This window comes from Punica granatum, chromosome 4, assembly GCF_007655135.1.
Source record: "Punica granatum isolate Tunisia-2019 chromosome 4, ASM765513v2, whole genome shotgun sequence".
NCBI lineage: Eukaryota > Viridiplantae > Streptophyta > Magnoliopsida > Myrtales > Lythraceae > Punica > Punica granatum.
The window spans coordinates 30,840,760-30,860,563 of record NC_045130.1 but is presented as its reverse complement, the minus strand read 5'-3'; the positions used below and the strand labels follow the sequence as shown (position 1 = coordinate 30,860,563).

The 19,804-nt window shown below is 37.1% G+C and overlaps 3 protein-coding genes across 3 annotated transcripts; 1 reads left to right on the top strand and 2 right to left on the bottom strand.

Moving 5' to 3' along the window:
* Positions 1 to 793: 793 nt before the first annotated feature.
* Positions 794 to 4,317, top strand: LOC116202331 (mitochondrial arginine transporter BAC1). The gene is made up of 8 exons (XM_031533855.1): positions 794 to 1,037; positions 1,885 to 1,974; positions 2,374 to 2,475; positions 2,607 to 2,711; positions 2,860 to 2,958; positions 3,032 to 3,220; positions 3,741 to 3,839; positions 3,942 to 4,317. The coding sequence occupies exons 1-8, from the start codon at positions 945 to 947 to the stop codon at positions 4,074 to 4,076; spliced, it is 912 nt and encodes a 303-aa protein (XP_031389715.1). The 5' UTR covers positions 794 to 944; the 3' UTR covers positions 4,077 to 4,317.
* Positions 4,318 to 4,652: 335 nt separating this feature from the next.
* On the bottom strand, positions 4,653 to 7,126 carry LOC116206284 (squamosa promoter-binding-like protein 3). Its single transcript, XM_031539113.1, has 2 exons — positions 6,520 to 7,126; positions 4,653 to 5,047 (listed from the first exon to the last, which is right to left on the bottom strand). Exons 1-2 carry the CDS (start codon positions 6,888 to 6,890, stop codon positions 4,930 to 4,932), a joined length of 489 nt encoding a protein of 162 aa, XP_031394973.1. The 5' UTR covers positions 6,891 to 7,126; the 3' UTR covers positions 4,653 to 4,929.
* A 7,330-nt stretch (positions 7,127 to 14,456) lies between these two features.
* Positions 14,457 to 17,340, bottom strand: LOC116204315. The gene is made up of 4 exons (XM_031536404.1): positions 17,158 to 17,340; positions 15,994 to 17,040; positions 15,387 to 15,676; positions 14,457 to 14,970 (listed from the first exon to the last, which is right to left on the bottom strand). The coding sequence occupies exons 1-4, from the start codon at positions 17,338 to 17,340 to the stop codon at positions 14,457 to 14,459; spliced, it is 2,034 nt and encodes a 677-aa protein (XP_031392264.1).
* Between the last annotated feature and the right edge of the window lie 2,464 nt (positions 17,341 to 19,804).

Below are 19,804 nucleotides of genomic sequence, written 5' to 3'. Positions count from 1 at the left end.
CTACTTTCTTTCCTAACTATAGTCAAGAGCAAAAGTTGTTAGAATTGAAGTATCAGTATGTATTTTCAAAATTGTTTGATTATAGCGAAATCTATATTTTCCATTAAGTGTTTCATTTTTCTGTTAAATTTTATCGCGTTTGCTTTTTTCAATTAGTTTTTCATTGATTTCTTTAAAAAATTAAAAGTAAAATAACATTAAAAATATAAAAAGAAAAAAAAATGGAGGGAGCAAGCAGCTTTCAGTGGATTTTCGATGCTGTGGATGTCACAACTTTACTTAAATGGCGGTGACCGATGCATGATCAACGCATTTGAAATTTTTTCCTCCCTTTATATCTTAGGATAAATTACCAAATCTCAATATAGTGACATGCAAGGGCCCTCCACCACCGTCCCTAATTCCTCTTTAAAATTTTTATTTTTATTTGTAATTTTTTCAATTTCGTGTTTTTTAAATTATTTTTTATTTTTAAAATTAAAAATTATTTTTCTATATGAAAAATTCAACGGAAGTTTAAAAGTAATTATAAACAAGGCAATTTTTAAAGTGTGCGCTTTAATTCCTAATGACTTTCTTTTGGGGCTATACTTAGGAATGATAGTACAGCATAGTTAAAAAAAAAGGAAAAAAAAGAAGATTTTCATACAATATCAATTACAGTTACCGAAATTGTGAGCAAAGTTGGAGGACTATATTTAGCTAAATAAAAAATTCGAGACCATTTTCAGAGAACACAAAAGTTTGGGGACTGAAAAAGGGAAGGGCATGTTCGCATTTTCCCCACTGCAGTGAACTCTGCTCAGGTTCCACTTCATCTCTCCCTCTCTTCTCCGCTGCCCCGCCGATCCGACCAAACCTTGAAGGGAGGGGGAGAGAGAGAGAGAGAGGAGCCTATGATATTGGCCGAGCGGTCGGGAAGCTTCTAGAAGAGTGGGAAGAAGATGGCGGAGAGCTCGGGCTACAAGGAGTACGTGGCCGGTTTGCTCGCCGGCGTCTCCACCGTCATCACTGGCCACCCTTTCGACACCGTCAAGGTTCGCAACTTCGCTTTCAGCCATCACATTTCTCCCGTTAATTCCTCTCATTCTTGCTCCACTTTAACTGCAATTGACGGGACGAATAAGGACACCATGCTACAGCTATTAGCACCGCCGGTCGGTTGCTCCGATTCATGTGGGAGCTGTTCGTCTCAGTTGAAGTGGCAGTCGAGTTTGTAGCTCCCAATCAGGAAAAAGATTCTACCTTGCATTGGTTTTACCATTAATGGGGAAGGAATATATGATAAGAATTCGATTTCGTCATCAAAGATCTCATTTTAATGTGCCGTTAGGAATGTCACTATCGAGTTTGTTACCCAGTCATTCGTTTAGTTAGCAGAATCTATGCATTCTTTAGGTTTTCTCAATCTATTTGGCAGCTATCGAGGTTGAACTTCGATTATTCATGAGCTTGACTCGACTTACTTGTTCGAGCCGAAACCGGGAACTTCATACTAGATCGACCGGCCATGAAAAGGGGCTGTTTACATACGCAGTTTTGACCTCCTTTAGCAAGTTTCTTCCCCCCATTGTTTGAGAATGTTCGACGTTCTCTGTATTAAAATGCTAAGGGAGAATTGTTGGAGCTAGTAATCGATGATATGTCTCATATCGGTGACATTATTGTTGCTGTGATCAAAGGAAGCATTACCAAATACACCTCTAGAAAGATCAGCGAAAACGAAGATGGCCTTCTTCAAGTACTCGTGGTTGATACCACTCATTATGAGGGTGGAACCTGATAACGTATTGGTTCCACTTGGTTTCGTGCCTGGGCAGATGTCAATAATTATGGAGATAGACGTATTGCCTCTGTTTTACGGTTACATGTTTCATATGCCAGGTGAAGCTTCAAAAGCACAACACTGAAGTCGGTGGAGTTAAGTACAGGAATGGCTTGCACTGCTCTGCACGAATTCTGAAGACTGAAGGGGTATGATAGGTTGAATTGGAGAGTGAAGATGAATGCATACAATAAGCTTTCTTGTTGCTTGTGCCAGTGTATCTACTCATTTACGTTACGTCTTACTCCAAGGAAAAGAAAACAAGTATCATATGGACTGATATAGTGACTAGTCTAATGATCGGTTTTCACTTGGTTTCTTCATTCACTGTATGGGCGACTCATCATGGGATGCCTCTGAATTCTTGTAACTTATGCAAGTTTGGCTGAATTTCATTGTGCAGTGACATGTGATAAAAATATGAAAATAATGCATCTCAAGCTCTTATTAGTGGCATGAAAGACATTTCAATTATTAGAGAGTGGATCCTATCCATGATTTTAATTGTTGATTGGATTCGTGTAATCGAAGTTTTACTCTTTTTACAGATCAAAGGCCTATACAGTGGTGCAACTTCCTCTTTTATTGGTGTGGCATTTGAGAGTTCACTTCTTTTTGGCATCTACTCCCAAACAAAGCAGTCGCTACAGGTTTGTACAAAAGCCTGGTACATGCTCATTTTTGGTCTGGTCAACTGAGCATCTATTATTACAAAGTAGCTTCATTTCCACCATTATGCGAGTGAGATAGTTGTGTGTAATTTGCATATCTGTTCATGAAGGGAGGAGTACAAACCAGTTGCCCACAGCCACAAATAATCATTCCCTCTGCAGCTTATGGTGGAGCTATCATTAGTTTTGTCTTATGTCCCTCAGAACTAGTGAAGGTATGTGAAATGTTCATTTCGTGGTTTTTCATATAAAGTCAGAATGCAGCGTCATTGTTAGGCTTAGATTCTGTATATCTGCAAATCATTTCGTATATCATTCCTCTCGTCTCCAGTCTTTGTGCTACCTATGACATCACTTTTTCAGTGTAGAATGCAAGTTCAAGGCACGGATTCTCTTGTTCCCAAGTCCAGTAGATATAGTAGCCCCCTTGATTGTGCTGTAAAAACGGTGAAAACTGAAGGGGTGAGTTCTACTGCTCTCTGTACCTGAACAGGCACTATATCAGAGCTTCAAAAGCTGATGAGGTGGCTCTCAGGTTACAGGCATTTTTCGTGGTGGCTTTACAACGTTGTTAAGAGAATCAGTGGGAAACTCCGTCTTCTTCACCGTCTACGAATATGTTCGCTATCACTTGCATTTAAAGCTGCAAGCTGAGTCATCTCAGCACAGGCATTTGATTGATGCTGGTGTTGGGGTCGTTACTGGGGGTCTTGGCGGTGTAGCAGTAAGCATTTTCTTATATTTCCTTTTTTCACTCTTAATTAATAGTAGTACAAATTACTTTTTGTTGCGCTCTCAAGTTTGTCATCTGCACCTTCTCAGCACCCTGAAATTTGTGTAGCTCCAAGTTGAACTGTACAAAATTACAAGCTTGGACCCACTTTGCACTTGAAGTTCTGATTTTTGTTCTACTCCTGCACATTAAAAGACAGATGACCTACATCCAGAGTCTTGACTGGAAGTCTCCAGTTTGGATATGACCCTTTTCTATAAAGTTCTGGAACGATATCAGGAACTCAGTAGAATCAAACTAAGATTTTGACGTGTAAAATCAGTGATGCGTGAGCATGAGGTTGCAAGCTTGTCCCAAGCATGAAATTTGTGTGGTTCATTGGTGAATTGCAACCTTCGGGTTGCAGAGAATATATATTTCTTTCAGTCAAATTTTCCAAGCGTTATTCTCTACTTCCATTTAGTCGGATGGGGTTTGGGTTGTATTCATGTTCTGCTCATACTTTCTGTAGTTTTGGTCCGCCGTGCTGCCCTTGGATGTGGCAAAAACAATAATTCAGACTTCACCAGATAAATCATCCACCAGGAACCCGTTTCGAGTTTTGAATTCAGTAAGACTCTTCTTCCTTGCTGCCACAGAAATATTATTGGCTGGTTTCATTCTCGATACTTTCCCAGTCACGTCTTTAACATCTTTTCTATTTGGCTTGAAGATTTATAGAAGGGCGGGTCTGAAAGGATGTTATGCAGGATTAGGCCCGACGATTGTCCGGGCATTTCCTGCCAATGCAGCTGCTATTGTTACCTGGGAATTGGCCATGAAGGCTTTAGGAATAAGGCACGGCTAATGAGTTATGATTCGCTGGCCGGGGGGGTTGGATTTTGATTACTTTACTGACAAGTCAAAGTGGGTGGGAATCATCTGATCGGAAGGCGATCTTTGTTTCCATTTGCTGAGCTACTTGAGTGTAGTGGAATGTTCTCGTACGAGCCGATAAGAATTTTCTGTCTATTCGGATTTATATTCGTGTTTGTGGATTCATATTGTAAAATGTACTCTTCTTTCAAAGAAGCATTTATTTGATCTCTCTCTCTCTCTCTCTACCATTTTCTTGTACAACATTAGCTCATCGTGTCCAAAAGAAAACATTTGATCTTTTTTTCTTTTTTCTTCTCTCTATGGTAGCTGGAGAGCAAGAATGGAGAACAATTAAAAGCTACAAAATTATCCTGTAATTAACCGGAAACAAGGCATGGGAAATAATTCTATAAGAATCGGGATATCATCGTGAGTACGTAGCATGTGACAGGAGAACTCAAATGTTCATAGTTTCATAGATTGATCGAGGTTTTGGTATCGAGTGTTAGTTTATCTTGTCATCCATAAGGATTGTTACTCACGGTATGGGTGCCAAGTTCACAGAGATCATTAACACGCGAAACTGAAGCAGTCGCACACGCATACAATTATTATGGAAGGAGAATGCAACAATAGTCTGACATGGTGGCATACATCTTCACCATATCATACTGCTGGATATGCAAACGTTCGTTTTTCAAATGATAATATGTAGAGAGCCGATCATGTAATGTATGGATTGACAGAAGAGAGAGAGCATGCATTAAGTCAGATAGCTGAGTAAACATAAAAGTCGTGATAGTCTTTTTCCCTCTGCCCTGGAGTCATCTCAATTTCTTCTCTCAGTTTGAGCCTTCTCCAGGAAAATCGTACGAGCTCTTTCGACGCCGCTCGTTGTGACCAGCCAACCTTCTCCGGCAGCTTCTTTTCGCTTCATCGAACTCCGTAAGCTCATGGAACCTATCGGTAATTTCCAGTCGGAAATTCATCACATCATGGAAATTATACATACCGAGTCAATATCATTAGTTACAAAAATTTTCGAAACTCACCGGCTTTGAGGTTGTCTAGATAAACAGAGTTCTATATATGTCGAAAACCAGCATATACATCAAAAGAAGAAATCTAATAGGTAAAGAAAAGCACATACACACATTTATATGTTCTTATGTCCTTTTTCTTTGTTCTTTTATATAGTTATATATATGCATTTATGCTCTTACATTGAATTAGAACATCAACTTATGGATGAATCACATAATATATTTCTTCAACTTGGAAAGACAAAAGGTTTTTAGAGTCATATCCGAAGCTAGACAAAGATCTAACCTGTCTATAAATATATTCTGTCATTGCATGGATGTGGTTTATGTGCTTGTGGGTTCTATTCCATGCCTATGTTTTAGTCGACATCAACGAAGAACAAGAATCAACTTATGAAACATATGCTCCCGAATGGTCCCTTTCAAACCCTAGGCGTGCAGAAATAACAAAATCCCTCTTGCTTGTACGTACACAATGTTTTAGACAATCACATGGTTGTGTATGAAGTTATATATATCGATGTCCTTTATAAGCTTTTACGAAATATATATTGTTCAAGGAATGCACGCGCGCACACGCTGTCATTGGTTTACAATCTGATCATAATTAATACATACGGGAAAAATTCCACCTTAAGAGATAAGCTTTTCTTAGGTCATATCCGGCAACTCAGATATGAGACTTCTATCAATTTTGATCCTTATAGAGAACTAATAAGCAAAATCCATGGTCCCCGGTATAGAACCTTGTTTTACCCAGTACTATGAGAATATAGATATGTAATGGAGTGGAATCTGTGGGCATTTACAGTTTGCCTTATGCCAAAAATGGACATTAGTTGTTTTGAAAAGCTCTCATAAATTGTACTCAAAATAGTTGACAGGAGGTAAATGAGTTCTATCGTAGACGTTTGTTTAGTTAGAGAAGGTATCTCATACATCCGTTGCATACCATATAACCCATATAAGGACAGTCATCTTGTACGAAGTCGAGAAAAATTAATAGCTGTGTAACGGTCGACTATGGCATGTTCTTTTGTCAAAACCATATAACAAGTATATAAGCCTTCACTAAATAGACTTATGAAGGTATAATTTGTCATCTTACTCCAAAATCTTGTCAGCTAAAGGAAGAGAGAAAAATATCGTTTGTCATTATTAACTGTATGGGTGTAGTCAATGAAAGGGATTATTAAAACTGTCCTGGCTCAGAAGTTAATCTAGTCTTAGCTAGCTCGGTTTTACTGTTTGACGCTAAAAGAAATATCAGCAAAACATATCGAAATGTGGCAATATCGATGAATCTATCGAAATATAATGAGCTCAACTAAAAGATATGGCCCAATTCATCTCGTAGAAGGATTATAAGAGATAGCTAGGGTTTCCGACCTGCTGCATTGCTGACAGAAGCGCTGGTGGATCCCGTCAATGAGGACCACCTGGGCCTTGGCATGGAACTCACACACCTTGTGGCGTCGGTGGTACCGCTTGGCCTCAGTCATATCGGTCGTGCAGTTGTCGGCCTGGCAAGTGGTCGCTCGACCTGTCGAAGCCCACCCGCCAGCACTAGTACCGCTGGAAGATCCAAACTTCTTGCCCGATGCCGAGAAGCTCACACCAGCAGCTCTTATCCTCTTGCTCTCTGATTCTTCTTCTTCCTCCTCCTCGTCCTCCTCTTCCTCCTCCTCCTCGTCCTCCTCGTCCTCCTCGACCGCCCTGAAGCTCCTCTTCTGATCTTCGAGGTTTCTTCTTGATCCCATTGTCTTTTTTCCGATTGCGGGCGAGAACTGACGGAGATAAATCGATGGGGGGATCGGAAAGCCGGAGAAAACTTGGAGATGTTGGGGGATTATATGGCAGATATAAGAAAAGGGGAGTAATAAAAGGGAGAGAAGGATCAATAAGTGAGTTTGAGGACCACAAAGCTTCAATTTTTTCTTTTGCTTTTTTACTTATCACGCAGAGAGGAACTTGAGATCTTATCGAGCCACCTAAATCTATGTTATATTTATATATGTATATGTATATTTATGCACGTATGCAGTACATGCCATTATCATATATATGTAATATATTCTTCTCTTTCTCTCTCTCTCTCTATCTATCTCTTTTTTTCGGTGAATTGCGGGGCATCTCTATCTATCTCTTTCTCACCTTCCCTTCATGTATTTAGATTCCATGCCAAAAGTGTGTTCAATAGTGATTAAGGCGGCTAAGATAATTAAGGTAAGTTAATATTAGCTAGCTAGTGGCAGTCAATTTGACCAAAATGGACGCATTCTAAAATCTAATTAAGTGCATCTGTTTGCCAAAAAAAATAATAATCTAAATGCATCTATAAGTAGAGAAATCGAGTCACGGGAGCAAGCTCTGATATTGCGGTTTGAAAACACTCAAGAAAAACCGAATTGTCTCAAGAGAAAGCATGGTCGAGCTGGGTGCAATTTCTTTATTGAACCCCTCAACTCGACATTGAATTAGCTCTTTCATATATAAGATAAGATAATTTACTCTTCATGTATAACACTTAAGACAACCCTCACTGGTCACTCTTTTTCTTTCCTTTTTTTTTTTTAAATGTGTAGCAACTACTAATTAGCAGTTAAATTAATATTCAGCTAGCAGAGTAGTAGATACTTATATTTCAAATACGGAAATGGCAATTGAAATTTATGTCTTAAAAAGTGGGTAAGAATATATGCGTATATATATATGATCAATTAAAATTTTTCTTTTTCTCAAGATTTGGTGTTTGGTATATATTTTGTGCAAGCATCCGAGTTCATTATTAATTAAATTTGCTAGCCAGCAGCAGGCAGGACAGGACAGTATTTCTCCTTGGAGATATTTCTGCTTCTTTGGTCAAATGGGGTCATATATTGATTAAGTCCCTCTAAGGGGAAAAAGGTTTTTTTCCCCCCAAAATTATATTTTATATATAGATAGATATAGAATGTGATGACCTTGGACAAGTCCACGTATAATATAATGTTGTGCTTTGAAGCTATTCCATCAATAAGAGTAGTTAGATTGTGTTTGGTATAAATGAACGGAGTGGGATAAAATTTCCATCCTTCATTTCCAATTTTTGTTTTTCTTTGTTGCACTTTGAGAGTTTAAATGAGTGATGATATATATATATTTTAAACATGAAAAATGAGATTCACCCAAGAAACGAGAGATGCTCACTTCACCATTTCAACTAAAAAAAGATCAAGAAGATGAGAGTGTATTTTTAATTTTTAGAATTATATATTTTTAAATGTAATTATAAAATAGGTTAGAGGTTACTATTTTTAATTATGCTCCATCTTGAATTCACTTAAAAAAAAGCGTTTCTCTCTTAATATATTGCATTTCTTTGATTCTTTCTATTATTTTAATTTCATTTCATTTCATTTCAATTTCAATTTCATTTCATTTTATTTCATTTCTTTGTACCAAACGTGATCTTAGAGAATTTAGAGTTTGAGGAAACATTTCTGCAGGCAAGAGTTTCACATTAATCCTTATAGGTTTGTTCTTTCCCCTCTCGTCCAGTAGTTCATGTATCCGAAATTTATGATGGAATCATAAGATGGGCGTGCAAGAGGGACATGCATGCATACAAAGTGCATGCTTCTTTTGTTTTGTGAATTCTACCGTCTAGCTAGGAGAAGAAAAGTCAAGCTCATTTTACTTAAATAAATACTTATACCATATTCCTTTATAGGAAAAAGAAAACTTTTGAACAATATTAATTGAAAAAAATTTTCATCAAAGATTTCATACACGACACCAAAATATGAACTCCCATTTTAGTTCTTTGTAGCTTTCCAACAACCTCATATCAATATCCAATCAACTCCATGCATGCATCCTTTAGTTTATATGATTCTTCCAATCCACGCGTATCAGGTGGAACGTTGAGTGATATATGCTGTTGTATGGAACGGATAACTCGATTTCTCATTTTTTTTTTTCGATTATAAGGGAGATTTTTAGATTTAACAGAAAAAGAATAGAAAATAAAGGAAAATAAATGGACACGTAAATCTCATTCATGAGGATTAAATTCAAGATCTCTTAATTTTAAATCGGTATTTTATACCCCTATATTAACACCCCTTTCTCACTCGATTTTTCATTTTAAAAGAGCAGGCAAACATTTTTTCCTGAAAATTTAAGGGATAAAGATGAAGCAACTATATATAATTGGAGAAAGTTTTTGATTAAGTCAATTCCCTGGGGAAGACTAGATGGGTTCTTCCCGTTGAAACTAGGTCTTCCCATTTCTGATCCGTAGCGCAACATGTGGAGCCTCTCTCTTTCTAGAATATTATGTGTTTTTTTTTTCTTTGAGAGAATTTCGGCATTCAAGTGAATTATTGTAAAAGTGGCCAATCAAATAAAAGGCAAACGAAATGTTTTAAAGGTGGAAGGTGAAAGCCATTAAGTAGGGGTCCCCTGGCTTGAGGAAACCTAATAATCCAATCAAATATCGACAAGCATTGTACTAAGCCAAAATTATTATGATGTCCCTTTAGAAGTATTAACTTGGAGTGCCTCACCCATGGGAATGATTATATCTTAATTAATAATGTTATTCCATCTAAAACTAAATTAATTCTCAACTGTAATCAGTCTAGAAAATAATAAGATCTCTTTTGTTCTTTTTTAGGTGAAAAAAAAGGATCTCTTTACTCTAATAGAACTGCTCAAATGGATTGCATGGAAGTATTATTGGCAAATCAATCCCCGTCAGTCCCTTATAAGGGTGGCCCACCTTATGTATTCTGTAATATGACTTGCTGAGTCCTGCAAATATATCATTATCTTTGTTATTAATCCTATTTCCCTCCCTTTCTAGTAATTTATTACACCATGCGACCACATAATCTGTTCCATAATTTTAGAAAATTTATGACCGATATTTAGATATCTGGTCATGTTTTTTAGAGCACGACATTGGCTAAAATCCCGGAGCTAGGTGGGATTTTATTTACCTCATTAGTCACTAATTTCCTAGAATGTAGTACAATCGTCAATCTTCAGCTAGAGAGGATGATCAGTTAATGGTCTTGTGTGTAACGGAGATATAACGTAGGATTATGTCATAAGACACATAGAAATTATTATTTTTGACAATAATGAGTTATTTTTGTCAACAATGAATTTTTCTTATTTTTATTTACATATTAAAAATCAAAATGACAAACCCTTATTGACTTGTGACATTACCACGTGATACCTCCGTTACATACAAGACTTTCTCATGACTAGCAATGAAAGTTTCTTTTCTGAAATATTTTCTTTTTTTTGCTTGAAAATCTTAATTTTTTTTTCTGATTACTCATGCGCAGTTGATTAATGAAGTAAGATCAAGGTATAAATTTTTTCTTCTTAAAGCCTAAATTTTTCTTAATCTTTATGTATTTTATTTATTTATTTACATTTTTGTGTTGGCTTTGTTGTTCATAGTCCAGGGTTTCTTTTACTTAGACAAAACCAAAAGAACATATCACTAATGGCTCATCTAGATCTGATTGTGTTAAGTTGTGGAGAATATAAAGCAATTTGGCATTTTCCAATTGATTAGCCAATGAAATTTATTTTGGTATAAATTTGAAAAGTTTATCAATTATGATTACGCTTATCTAATTTTGATCATGACATTTTTCTTTGGGATCAGTTTGATCAAAGTTTTCATTAATTGAAATCAATTAAGATCATAGAGAAGAAATATTGAAATTAAACGAATAAATACTTCCCTCTAAAATTAGAAAAAAAAAACTAAATACGCAGTGGAACACAAAGGAAGTTTGTTGGATTAGTTTTGAGCAACAAGAGTTTTAAACAAGGTTAGTCATTAATAAATGGGAGAATAACAATGACTCAAATCTTAACTTCAAGGAACAAAAGTTCTCGAGGTTAAAAATAGATATAATGATACCGCTAGATATGGTGTGGTTGATAAAATATACTTAAGCGATAATTAATCTCAACTATTAGGTTGAGAGCATCTTCGTCTCTCATCGAAAAAATAAATGTAGAAAAGAGGTGATGAACGATATAATAATACTTTTTATTTTTCCATTCTTTTTTCATAATAAGAAGGTAATAATCATTAGCATGCTCTCAAATCTCAATTACACCCTTTTTATCGGTTTATTTATCTCATTAAAATTTGGTTGGCCGACTGAATTGGAGGAAAGTGGACAGCTATCACCTGGGGAGAGTTACTTCTTCCATAATCAACGAAGAAGAAGGGATGGACCACATAATTAATGCAACAATTTATGGGCTTAGATTGGTCCCCCACTTGTTAGTACGAGGGCGCCAATGAGGTTTCAGTTTGTGTTGGAGGGCAACAGCTAAGTCTTATTCAAAGTTCATCTTTTTCTTCCTTTTTTTTTGCAGAAAAAAATAAAATTGAAATCGAAAATAAACCACGAGATATAATTTAGTTGACAATTTATACTGTCAATAGACGGACTTCTCATGTTCAAAACTTACTATAAGTATAGTACTTCGTGATCAGGACAAGTCAATAATCGAGCGGACATAAATTAATCTCAATCAATCAATAAGCTAAGGATATTTCGTCAATCTCATCGTAAGACTACGTTGATTTAAAGAAAAACAACAAAAAGAAAGGGGTTCTCTTCAAGCATCCGATGTGATGAAGGGGCAGGGTTCAATGAATTTTCATCTGCTTCTGATAACTCCCCTGCATTTATTAGGCCCACCCACAAGCGTCATTATAATGTTTCTGACATTTTCCACCCAAGTGAATTTTGATGCTGTGCTGCAATTTGTGCATCATCCTTTCCTTTTGTTATCTTCTTTCTTCATCTGTCTCTCCCCTAATTAAGCTAACCTAAGCTTCGTGACAACACTCTCTATGATATCACGGCAGATCAGCAAATGATCACATGAATCGATTCATGTGATATCACCTAAAGGGATCTCGACTTTCAAGACCGAAACTAAATAAATTAAATGTTCCTCCCCCATAACATATTTTCCCTTTTTTTGGGTTATATTTCCTAATACTATACATATTCAATCTAGGAAACATAATTATATTCTTGTTACTAAACGAGCAAACAAAAAACGAAAGTAAAAGTTATAATACATATTGATTGCAGACTCCCTGTTTTTTATTTTGATTATAAGAAAAACTCATGAGTTTAGTACAAGAAATGAAACATTAAAAAATGGAGTAATGGTAGTCCAAAATCGAATTTAAAACTTCTAGAAGGACGTATCTTATTACACTATACTTTCTTTATTTGAGACTCCATTTTCTTTATCTCCCTTAAGTCCTGTACATTTAGAGAAGGGAATTATATATATATATATATATATATATATCATTTTGAGACAATTACTTACTATCTTATTTTGTTGAAATTTGAAACAAAATTTGAAGCTAAGATAGTAAGGACTTGTTTCATCTATGGTATTTGAAGCTAACATATCTAGCTCTCCACTTTACCCACTTAATGGACCGATCCGACTCGAACTGGATTAGTTGGGACTAGTTGGATTTTCAAATACCATGGTACACCAAAAAAAAAAGACATCTAGCTCTCCAACTCTTCCGAGCCATGCACAAGGCAACTTCGGATCAACTTCTCATGTCCTTCTACCATAAAATTGTGATAATTAGGTTTTCCATAAGGAATTTACAAGAGATAACTAGGTTTCATTCGAGTACGAGTGTGTATAACAAGCATGACCATAAATGGACCGGCACTATAGCAGTCCTTGTTTCTCAGGTTATGTAATTGCTACCAACTTCACTGTGATCCATTCAAAGACCAGCAGATATATTAAAATTATGATATTGTTTTAATTTGTAATTATAAAGTCATGTGCGCGACTATTAACTTCTCAGATTTGTTGTTTAAGTTCTCTTTGATGTATTTATAAAACCTGTATTTAGAGAACATGGTTAGTTTTTTATTTCTACCTGTCTTGGGGCTTCTTTAACTATAGTTTCTCTATCTTATGGTAATGATGTTGGTAGTTTCTCTACATGGACCAATACGAGGATTGATTAATAAAGCTCCAAAAGGTTTACAGGGTCGTGACAGAATGATATATATTCTTCGTTGTAGCGTCTTTGGCATCCATTGAAGAGGTATTATTCGTGTTCCGTATAGGGGACCCCCACGTGGTTTTGCCTTGATATAGAGGACTCTGTAATTAGGAGAGTAGGGGCTGGCGAATTTTGGTCTTTAAATAGATGAGTGCGTGTATATGAATGTGTGTATATGCTACACCCTCTTCGATACACTCATATACTTGTCACCCAAAAAAGTACATTTGTGTATCAAAGAGGGTGAGCGTGTGTATGAGTGTGTGTATACGCTACACCTTGTTTGATACACACTCATATACTTGTAACCTATAAAAGTATATGAGCGTGTATAAAAAAGGGTGTAACGCAATAACGTATACTCTTACTTGGTAATGAAGAGAGTCTAGATTTGATACTAGTGATAGTACTACCTATGCCTCGTTATTAGTTATTAGGATTTGTATTTTATTAAATTAAATCCATGAATCTCCTTTGTAACCGAAAAAAGAAAGTATATGAGTGCTTTTCTATGTATGTATGTATGTATGTATGTATGTATGTATGGGGAACCTGCATAAGTTACTGATTTTCTTACTGAATAATGCTCAGTCACATAATGCAAAACATGGGGAAGCTCCTAAAAGAAACTATGATACTATAATATAGTGATAATTTTTTTTTTCCGATTACAAGGGAGGTTCAATGGTCTAGTATATTGAAATAAAAATCATACTAGCTAATAAAGGGAGCATGAGTAATTCTGCCACAAATATCGAATTTGTTATAAACTTTTAGTTATCAGACGAGAGCATGTATCATTGCATTGCACCCTCTTTCATAAAGTAAGTGATACATTAATCAGTTATCCCTATTAATAATTTAATATATATATATTTCATTTTGTGTTACTTATGAAACGATAATTCTCCTCAAAAAAAAAAACTATTTAGTCTGCAAGCATTGTAGTTCCTGCCAAATTAGTATGACAAGGGGAAGAAAACACATACTGCTATATATTCTAATGTGCGTATGATATATATATATAAACTAGTGATTCTACGCGTGCATTACATGTGAAAGGTTAATCGATTAAGTGGTAAGACATAATAATTATCAAATATATAAAAAAATAAATTTCATCCATAAAATATATAACTAATTATATAACATTAATAATAATCTTATTGGTTGATTTAAAACACCAAATCAATAAATATAAACTACTTAGTATCATTAATATATATTGATAATTTTTTAATTAGATATAACATAATTGACCCTTTAAATGCTTCAAGAACTCATGGTTGGTGTGAATGATGAACTCCTTAGACCACAAGTAATGCTGCCATGTCTCCAAAGCCCTCACCAAAGCATAAAGCTCCTTGTCGTATGTGGAGTAGTTCAACGCAGCCCCGTTGAGCTTCTCACTGAAGTAAGCAATAGGCCTCTTCTCTTGCATAAGGACGGGATCTATACCAATATCGGAAGCATCACATTCAATTTCAAAAGGTTTAGAAAAGTCCGGTAAAATCAGTAAAGGAGCAGAACTTAACTTTTCTTTCAAGGTATTGAATGCCTTCTCTTGCTCCTTGCCCCATCTAAAGCCAACTTCCTTCTTGATGATCTCGGTTAAAGGAGCAGCTATGGTGCTAAAATTGCGCACAAATCTTCGATAGAATCTAGCAAGGCCATGGAAGCTTCGGACTTCAGCAATGGTAATGGGTGTAGGCCATTCCCGTGCTTTCACCTTCTCTTCATCCACTTCCATACCCCTGGAACTTACAACAAAACCAAGAAAAATAACACTTTCCAAGAAAAATTCACACTTTTTAAGGTTAGCATACAACTTCTCATGCCTCAGCACCTCAAGAACACACCTCAAATGATCCATATGATCATGCTTAGTCTTGCTATAAATCAGAATATCATTGTAAACAACAAATTTTCCAATGTAAGCACGCAAGACATGATTCATAAGGCGCATAAATGTGCTGTGTACATTAGGAAATCCAAATGGCATCACTAACCACTGATACAATCCACTCTTGGTTTTAATGTTGCTTTCCACTCATCTTCTTCTTTCATGCGAATTTGATGGTACCCACTCTTCAAATCAATCTTAGAAAATATAGTGGAACCATGCAATTCATCAAGCATATCATCCAATGGAGGAATAGGATAGGGATACTTTACCGTTATCTTATTCACAGCTCGACAATCCACACACATTCTCCACATGCCATCTTTCTTGGGAACAAGCAACACGAGCACAGAGCATGGACTCATGCTTTCTCGAACATAGCCCTTGGTCAGCAGCTCATCAACTTGCTTTTGGAGTTCCTTTGCTTCTTCGGGACTACACCGATATGCTGGCCGGTTTGGAATGGGCGCTCCCGGGATGAAATCAATTTGATGTTCTATCCCACGGATTGGTGGCAATCCCGGTGGCATCTCCTCAGGAAACACATCATCAAACTCCTACAAAAGAGAAACCACAACACTAGGCAAAGATGAGTTAAAATTAGTAGATAAGTAGACCTCTTTGTACAAGAACAATATCATTGGCCTTTCATCTTTACTAACACTCTCTAACTCTCTTACTTTTGTGAAAAAACTCATTTTCTTCCCCTCTTTTCTTTTCATGGTTGAACTCTCACATTTTTCTTTCTTTTCACTCTCTCTCACTTTTCTCTCGAATTTCTTTCCTCTCACTTTTACTCTCTTTTTCTTTTGGTTCAGCCACTCTATTACTTTTTTTTAAACTCTCAGCATTGTACTTCTTGATTTGGAATTACTCTTCGAACACTTGATGTGGTGACAGCGGGGCAAGTGTCATGATTTCGACCATCCTTGATGAAGCTATACCGATTCTTGTACCCGTCATATGTAGTCCTTCGATCAAGTTGCCATGGCCTCCCGAGTAACAAATGGCTAGCTATCATAGGAATTACATCACACAAAACTTCATCATGGTACTTCCCAATAGAAAATGAGATCAACACTTGTTTTGTCACCTTCAATTCACCACTCTCATTCAGCCACTGAAGCCTATATGTCCTCGGATGCTTTTGAGTACTCAAACCAAGCTTCTCCACCATCAGCTTGCTTGCCACATTCACAGTGCTTCCTCCATCAATAATCAGTCCACATACTCGATCATTCACGTGGCATCGAGTGTAGAAAATGTTCTCTCTTTGTAGATCATCACCATCTTCTTTGGCTTGCACATGTAGAGCTCTCAAAACAACAAGAGTTTGACTCGATACAGCATGCTCCACATTATCGGCATCTTCAAGTGATGGTATAGAGTCCGTGTCACTCACATGCTCATCCGCACTTTCAATCTCCCCAGTATCTAATATAATCATGGCTCTCTTGTTTGGGCATTGAGAAACATAATGACCAGAACCCAAACAACAAAAGCACTTTATATCACGGTTTCTTTGAGGTTGGGAAGAAGAGTTACACCTCTCCTTAGAATCAAATGATGGCTTGGCTGCGGGCTTGTCTCCCTTGGCCTTCTCCTCTTGCTTCGAACCAGCCCATTTAGGTCCAGCCTCTTCAAACTTGGAAGTCCACTTCGAATTCGAATTAGAGGATTCGAATCTGGATGACGATCGTCCCCCCTTCTTGAGCTGCCTCTCAACCTTCATAGCCATGTATACTAATTCTTTGAGCTCCACATAATGGTGTAGCTCCACAATATTGGCAATCTCCCGATTAAGTCCACTAATGAACCGAGCCATGGTTGCCTCCCGGTCCTCCTCAACATTGGCGCTAATCATGGCAATCTCCATCTCCTTGTAGTACTCCTCAACGTTCTTAAACCCTTGCTTAAGATTCTGCAGCTTCAAGTGTAAATCCCGGTAGTAATGGAATGGGACAAACCTCCTCCGCATGACAGCTTCCATGTCCTCCCAATTGTCAATAGGTCGCTCCCCATTTCAGTGTCTACTTACCGTCAATTGATCCCACCAAACTATGGCATAGTCGGTGAATGCCACAGCTGCAAGCTTCACCTTTTTCTCCTCGGAGTAGTTGCGACAATAAAAAACCAGCTCAACCTTCCTTTCCCATTCGATGTAAACATCGGGATCGCTCTTGCCTTGGAACGGAGGAATGGTCAGCTTGATGGATCCCATATTACGATCAACGGTGTCTCTTTCTTGGCGCCTCCCACATCCGCACCATGGCCCCTCAGCCCTTGCTCCTCGAGCTCGTCTTATTGTGGCAATGGAAGACACATTATCCTCATCATCATAGGATCCCTCCTCGTGCTCATCAAATGGATCAATAGTAGGTGCCGGTTGTCGGTTATTGTTCCTCCTTGGTTGCTGATTGGGAGCTTGTCACAACTGGTCAATCCGCTCATCATGCCTCTCTAACCGGTCATTGATCGTATTGAGTACCATGTTCATTCGCTCAAATTGTTGTTGCATAACCCGAATGATTGTGCTCTGATCAGGCCCTCCACTGCTTTGTTCAAGTCCCTCGCTATTTTCTTGTGACATGTTGAAATCTGCAAATAAATCTTGGAGTAAAAGGACCTCACAATCACTCCCTCACGTGTTTAATCTCAAATCGATGTCACACAAACTCTCGTATTTCACTCGATACAATGGCTTTTACCCTCTGATGATCTCACCCGCTCTTGCCTTTTTCCTCTTGTAGATTTCTTCACAAAATTCTGGAGGAACTAAGCAATCTAATTACAAGTCCTTGAGAAAATTACTTGCTCGCTCAAGCCACTTATAATATCAGTTCTAAGTAGCAAAGAAGTAAAGAGATATGGATGGACAAGATGTATGTGAAAGGAATGAGCCTGGACGAATCAAAGATGGAATGGATGCAAATACTATCGGAGAAAAACAGGATGAGAGCAACTATGACAGATCAACTTAAGGCCAGTGTAATCGGCGAAACAATCAATCACTCTAATTTACCACAGACCAATTACAACACAAAGACAGCAAATTGTTTAATAAATTCTTCGCCCACTTCAGATCCTTTTCTCTTTTCTTTTTTTTTACTTCGATCCTTTTTCTTATTTCTAATTCTTTTTTTTTGACGATTTTTTTTGGATAGCTATGAACAGATCAGACAAGACTAAATGAAAATGATAGAAATGGAAGATAGATCTAAAAATTCCAAAATGATGAACAAGGAAAGAATAAGGATAGATGAAACCTCAATTTGGAGCCTAAGCTCTGATACCAAAATGATGCGAACCCCGTCGAACCCGTCGCGGAACCCAGCAACAATAATATGGAATCAAATCCCGGATCGTCCAAGATAGAGATTTCGAAGGGTGGAATATTGACCCCATAGCTATGTAGAGCTAGAAACCAATATTATACGAAGCTTAAGAACTACAAGTAATCGACTTGCAACCCTTGAAGCATAAGTTCAACAAGAACAATTTAGAGAATATCTCTCACACAAGATAAAAAATGGCAGAACGTTGTGAAAAAAATAACTTAAGGAAGAGCTTATAATGCTCTTGTAATCTAAAGACAACTAAGCAAAGCACAAGTTCCTAGCATATTCTAGAAGGCATATTTCAACCAGATTTGGTGGCCATCTTCTAGAAGGCATATTCCAACTAGATTTGGTGGCTCTCTTCTAGAAGACATATTCCAACCAGATTTGAGGTAGTTGTGGTTATCCTTTAATGCCCCGATGTGTACTGATGTTGTCCAGCACTCTTGATGACCAAAATCAGCCCCGAGTCGACTCGTTTGTCTCTCGAATTGCGTGCCTCTTTCCGAATATGCGTCCATAAGTTCTGCAAGGCTTGCTCCAATTTCTTGGCATGTGCTCTGGTGACCGGTCTGGTAGAAATATGCAACTTGTCCTCATGCTCGGAGTCCAGCTCAACCCTATCAAGTATTAATATGGAGCTTATAAATGCTAGATAGAAAAGCTGAATCTATACAAACATCTTTTCGGTGGGTATCATCTAATATTCAGAAGTCTAATTTCTTCCGTTCTAATTCAGATTCAAATCGAATGGGTTCACTAGTGAATAAAAATCTTCCAATCATAAATTTTTATCATTTACAAGACTTGAATGTAAAACCCTAGTTAAATTAAGAAAAACGCCAAATTATTTGAATCAATTCTATATTTAGTCTTATTTGCATAGCCTGTCTTGCGTCCATCTTTAGGAAGACAGGTGAAACTATACAGCATATCGCCATGTCCTTACATCCATCTTTTAGTGTTTGCCAAGTTAGACTTAAGGTAGTGTCATAAGCGTGATCCGAGATTCAGATGGGACAGGACATTTTTTTTTTGTTGATAGGTAAAAAAAAATAAAAATTAATGTTATTCTCGTGTCATGTTCTTTTTTTACCTTGCGTCACACTCTGATCATTATCAACTCGATAATGAATTTATGAGTCCATACTCCAAACTACCAGAGATGCTATTTTATGCCTTGGCACTAGCAAAAATTTTGGTTTGTCCAACGATTGAGATCTAATAAATGGTTTTAGGGTAAAATATTAGGGTAGAGCTGTCTATCGACCAATAGAGGCTGACGGAAAATCAAGTGTCAATCACCCAATAAAGCGGTAAGGAGGGGAAAATTTTGAGGGTGCTAAT